The sequence below is a fragment of the Tarenaya hassleriana genome, unplaced genomic scaffold, assembly GCF_000463585.1.
Source record: "Tarenaya hassleriana unplaced genomic scaffold, ASM46358v1 Cleome1093, whole genome shotgun sequence".
NCBI lineage: Eukaryota > Viridiplantae > Streptophyta > Magnoliopsida > Brassicales > Cleomaceae > Tarenaya > Tarenaya hassleriana.
Genome location: NW_010961213.1, coordinates 1 through 5,951, shown reverse-complemented (window position 1 = coordinate 5,951; position 5,951 = coordinate 1). Strand labels below are relative to the sequence as shown.

General features: G+C 33.6%; 1 protein-coding gene across 1 annotated transcript; it reads right to left on the bottom strand.

The window, feature by feature from the left end:
• Window positions 1–2,520: 2,520 nt before the first annotated feature.
• LOC104805043 (uncharacterized protein At5g65660-like) lies at window positions 2,521–3,521 on the bottom strand. The gene is made up of 2 exons (XM_010529447.2): window positions 3,151–3,521; window positions 2,521–2,885 (listed from the first exon to the last, which is right to left on the bottom strand). Exons 1-2 carry the CDS (start codon window positions 3,376–3,378, stop codon window positions 2,703–2,705), a joined length of 411 nt encoding a protein of 136 aa, XP_010527749.1. The 5' UTR covers window positions 3,379–3,521; the 3' UTR covers window positions 2,521–2,702.
• Between the last annotated feature and the right edge of the window lie 2,430 nt (window positions 3,522–5,951).

Sequence of the window (5,951 nt, the reverse complement as noted above, 5' to 3'; positions counted from 1 at the left end):
TGAAAAATATCATATTGGAGTATCAATCAATCAATGTTAGTGAAATATGTGGATTCTAGTTACTTCTTCCTCCTGTTTATTACATTTAATGATGTGTATAGTATATTAATATAAACAATGATGATGCATATTGAAGACAATAAATGAAAAGACAATTTTACCACAAAAAAAGAAAAGAAATGAAAAGACAAAAAAAGACAAGTATGATAAATGATGACGTAAGAGAAGTGGAGGGGATAAGAGCACCGAGAGGGCACTAAGGACTCGAAGCTAAGTGCTTCCCAAATCCCCCATGTGCTCCCCTCTCTCTCTCTTTATCGCTTATCATCCGTACATTTTACATTATACTCCCCTTTTCAGATTTTTTTAAATAAAAAATATTCCTAATTGCTTACCTATTTTTAAATCGATTCGAGAAAGTACAACAAAACTCTGGTTTCGAATCCATTAGTAGGTGATCGAATGGCGAAAAATGTGTTGCTCTTTGTGTTTTAGTCGCTAGTTCGAAACCAGCTATTGAAGAGGGAGGGGGTATTTATCTGCTGAGAGGGTGTTGCTTCTGGGCCTCTGTCGCAAGTTTTTTAAAGGCTGCTTCTGGATCTAGGGTGGATGTAATCGAGACGAAAGTACGGAGAACTATCCTGGTTAACAAAAAAAAACCTCGAGCTTTTTTCTTTTTGTCACAAATTTCTCGAGCTTTCTCATCTCCCAAACACATTCTTTTTATTCTAAAAAAGCTTGCACAAGTAATCATTTACATCTAACCCTGATAAAATGGTCATCTAATATATATATATATATATATATATATATACTCGTCCATTTTTTGATGACGTGTACAAGAACCTGGAACCCTTGGGAAGGGTATTGATAAATATGAAAATAATTATTTGTTGTTCGTCTAAACAAGAATTAAGAATATTCGTAGTATATTTCTCAACGCGAAACCGAAATTAAAACGGCATGATGTTCAGCGGTTCTTGCGGTGGCTCACATGCTTTCAATGTTTTCCTTCATAAATATTTATAATATAATAGTATTTATAATATATAGGTATTTAATATTTGATCCATACAATTTTTTAATTGTTATATATATCTAGGTACTTTCATTTTCTAAAAAGATGTTAAATAATATTTTTATGTCTATAATCTTTCATTACATTTAAAAGTTTTCTCTTCCACAAACTTATAACAAAAAAATAACTCCACAACTTTCAAAATTTTCACGTACATGGAGATAATTATATGTAAGTGTATATATATATATATATGTGTGTGTGTGTGTGTGTTTAATTACGGTTAATGGGAGAAAAAACACTAAAATGGGAACGGCTTTGTGGGTCGCTATTTATGTAATTTGGTAATGGTCATAAAAATACATTAACACATAAATTTGGCAAATCCCAAATTCAGAAAAAGTGTGTTTTCGGGAAATAAAATAAAATTTGGAGGAAAAAAAGGAAGGACCCCGAAGCATGGAGAGGACGTCATCAACGGAAGCAGTACAATCCCGTTGTACTGTATGACGCACTTATATATTAAACAATGCCTTGTTTGTCTTGGCTGCATTTTTATTTTGTAAACAAAAAAAGACAAGAAAAAAAATGGGTTGCTGTCATCAGATATTAAAAATAATTATATATGATTGTTTATTTTAAAAGTTATATGACATGTGTAAAGGGGCATTCAACATATGCCCATAATTCACAATCAATACAGAAAAATGGAATAATTATAACCACTAATCGCGTAATAAAGAATCAAATCGAGGGATTTGGGAAATCTAATTCGTGGAATGAAGGATTAATTAATATTATAAAATTGTAAACAGTGAAATTAGGCCATGAAATTGATTGTTCACTCGGAGGGGGGCCGAGTGGACGGACGTGTCGGACCACTACTCGTCTTGCTGGTGACGTCAACTTTTCATTGGAAAAGTTGGTACCAAAATTCTAACGCTTTGGTAATTAGAGGGTCCCAATTCGCATTTATTCTTTTTTTTTTCTCGTTTTTCTTATTTGTTTTTATTTTACATTTATTGCGTATTATTATTATAAAAAAAAGTTCAGAGATAAAATAGCGCCAAAACAAACCATTTATATATCGTGATTATGAATTAACATTCCGATGTAGTACATTCCTTTCCTATTATCCCCACCTTAATTATATTTAGACGACCCATTATATATATAATTAATTTCCATTTCAAATGGACAGACCGATTCGGCAATCATTTAGTTTGTAATAATTGGAATTAGTTTGCAGTCGATGCGCACAAAATTGAAATTTGATTGTAAGGTAGGGCTTTCCAATAAGACTAACAAATGTGGCACCTTATATTGTACCTAATTAGGTTAATTAGCTATTTGCTTAGTGTGACATGAAAGCATGGAACACTTTCTTTTCCAAAAACTATTTTTGGTACGTTTTTTTTTTACAAATCTTGCCATGCCCATAATTAGTCGCGATTTTCTAACCCACCATCATCATTCCATTTTATTTCCTCAATTAGATAAAATTGAAATGAAAATTTTAGGGCATGCCCTGTAATTTATATTACTAGAAACTAACCATAACGAAAATAGAAAGAAAAAATTTCATCTTAATTTTTTTTGGTCCGCGACGGTATGTACAGCAAATTGGGAGATTTCAGATTTGATATTTTATCTCTTTTTTTTTCGTTTGGGCGCTAATTAGGATTCAATACAAGGGAACCGGAAAACGCGGCGGCTTAACCGGAGGCGGCGGCGGCGGATTCTGGACATCGACGGTGATCTTCACTGGCCTCGGCGGCTCGCACGGACATGGCAGCGCTATGAACTTCGGTGTATCATCTCCTGGCATCAACACCGGTACGCTCTGGCTCTGGTTCTTCTTCGTTTCCTAATCACATTTAATAAACCACGATTAATTAAATTAATCCTTCAACTAATCAGTTATTAATCCCAACTTTAACCAGTAAAAATCAAATATATTTTCAAAAAATAACCCTTTGCTTATTTTCTCTTTGAATTTCTTAATTTCAATCTGTGGATATCTGGAAAACCGAGTGTGGTAAAACCGTAAATAATTCAAAATCGAGATGAATAATTCGAAATCTGAGGGTTCTGTTGGAGCATTACAATTTGCAGAGGGCGGAGAGAGTTACCGAGATGGGAGGTCTAGGCTTCGCCGGAGAGGACTCGATGTCGCCGGCAGCGGCGGCGGACAAGGAGCGGCGGAGGGAACGGTGTTTGTCCCAGTGGTAACAGCAGGAGAAGATCCCGGAGAGGCTGAAGATGATGATGAGGAGGAGAGCTGTGCCCAGTGGGAAGCCTAGCGACGGCCGAGACGCGTCCACGTGCGGCGGCGGCGAGAAATCCTGCGTGTTCTCCATCTCCGGCGGCTGGGATTATCGACGGGGCTGTTGTGGGAGGATCGACGGCTGAGATTGATGGACGGTCTTCTTCTCTCATGTGTTTGAGAGAGAGAGGGAGAGAGAGAGAGAGGAAAGTGATGTTGTTGTGTAGGGGAAGGCAGTACGGGGAAGCAGAGGGTAGGGGGAGTGTATATTTATAAATGAAAAATCTGGAATATTTTTTTATTTTTTTATTTTTATTTTAAATTTACAACGCCATCATATCAAAAATACCATCCATTTGTTATTTTTTACTTCAAGACATATTCTTCTCATATGTGACCATGTGATCAGAAATTTAATCTTGGTCACATTGATCATAACATTAAATTTATAAATTTTTTATCAAATGATCAATAAGATATATAAAATATGAATATAATGAATGAGTATGATAATCATAAATTTAACGTTATGGTCAAAATGACCAAGATTAAATTTTTGGTCAGATGAGTCACATGATCACAGTTAGAGAAAAATATGTTTTAAAATCAAAATAACAAAACCTTTTACAACTGTAAGAAAAAATCCAGTCCAAAAAAGCAAATGTGATGTACAGAAAGTTATGCTTTCCCTTTTGCTTTTTTATTTTCCAAATATCTTTGAAATGATTGTTTATGTAGAAAATACCCCCGATTATATCATGACGTTTCCACAATTCTCTTATGCATATATATATCCTAGCTTTTGTAATTCCATGAAACCAGAAGTACAGGCCACACGAGAAAAAAAAAAAGTTTTTTTTTTTGGTGTTGTAAATCCGTGCGAAGCATAACATAACCGTCGGTAAATTTCAAAATTACCATAATATATATATACTCAGCAATGTTTTGGGAGAGCGAGTGAAAGTCATTTCTGTATGTTATTGAAAAAGTGAAGTTGTAAAGATCAAATCAAATTTGACTTTCCAAAAACAGTGCATCATCAAATCCAGCAAAGAGAAAGGAAGAAATGAACCTTTTATCATCGGTGAATAAATACAAAAACTACAGTAAATATTTACTTTCGTGGTAAATTTATATTAATTAAAAATAAAAAAAATCGGGGGAAAATTAGAAGGGAGGAGAGTCGAGAGGGAAAGAAAGGCAAGGGAGAAGTTGTCCTGTTGTCCGGACCACCGTACGGAGAACACGTTGGCCCTCCATTTTATTTTTTCCAATGTCACACACTAATAAATATTTTTTCGACACTCATTTAATTTTTCTCATTTTTTTTAATTAATACAAAGATGACTCATCAACTCGGCAAAAATTATAATACGATTCTTTGTTCCACTATATATATATATATATATATATATATATATATATATATATCGAAAGATGAAATTGAAGATGACAGATAATATAAAATATAGATTTGGAAACATATATAAATTGGTCGCTGATTCTAAAACGGAGAAGACAAAATCGCATGCATGCGAATCCAGAAATCGTGCACCAAAGTTATAAACTCGAGAGTAGTGAAACTACAACTGTGACATCCTGAATTTCCTGAGAGTAATCTGACATCTGTTATATGATACACGACACATATATTATGATTGCGGTGTATATATAACATATGTAGGGATTTGGACCGACGGGGCCGAGGCACACGTCGTTTTGGTCTCCCGGTACGTGGTTGGTCGTCTCGTCTTGTGCTTCAACGCTTTGTTGAATCACTTCTCTCTCTGTCCATTTTTTTTAAAATTTTTAAAAATTATTAATTGAGTATGAACACCGACGGCCCCCACCACATTTTAGTTTTGGTTGTCAATAATCCTCACTATACTCTTTTCATTTTTTTCATCTTGAATTTATACAAGTGCCGTTTGTATGTATGTATGTATGTATGTATGTATGTATGTATGTATGTATGTATGTATGTATGTGTGTGTGTGTGTGTGTGAACATGCCAGTTTTGAATTTTATGTTCTTTTGAATTAGGCCAGACTTTTTACATAAATCATAAACCAAAAACAAACAATAACATTTAATTTCAACATATATATTTTTTTAATGGGCATTTCGGCCTACAACTTTACGTGGTTTTATATAACTAAAGTATTTAGTTAGGGTGGCATGACAAAAATGTTCGGTCTTATCGCTAATTTCCCTTTTTCAAATTATTTATTTCTTGAATTCAGATATAGTCGAAGATATGTTAATATATATATATATATATATATGTATGTATGTATGTGATTGTGGGGAGCTCAAGAATATGTTTATTCATATAAAAACGTAAATATTCGTGAGCAAATTGATGCACAACATGCCGTTTTAGTAGTTATCTATATATGGAAATGGAATTGATATATATATATATATATATCCCAAAGAACCAAACAAAAACTTATGTAAAACTTTTTTTTACCCCGCGAGTACTAATAAGATTTGTGTGGATATTTACCCCGATACAACACATATATAGATATTATTATATATAATTAATAGTTACCGATATTAATGGCTAACAAAATAAAATCGGCATAAAATGGAAGGCGACCTCAAAACCCTAGATCTGCATCAATTAGCGAGTTATGAAAAATTTATGATTTTTATATTCAT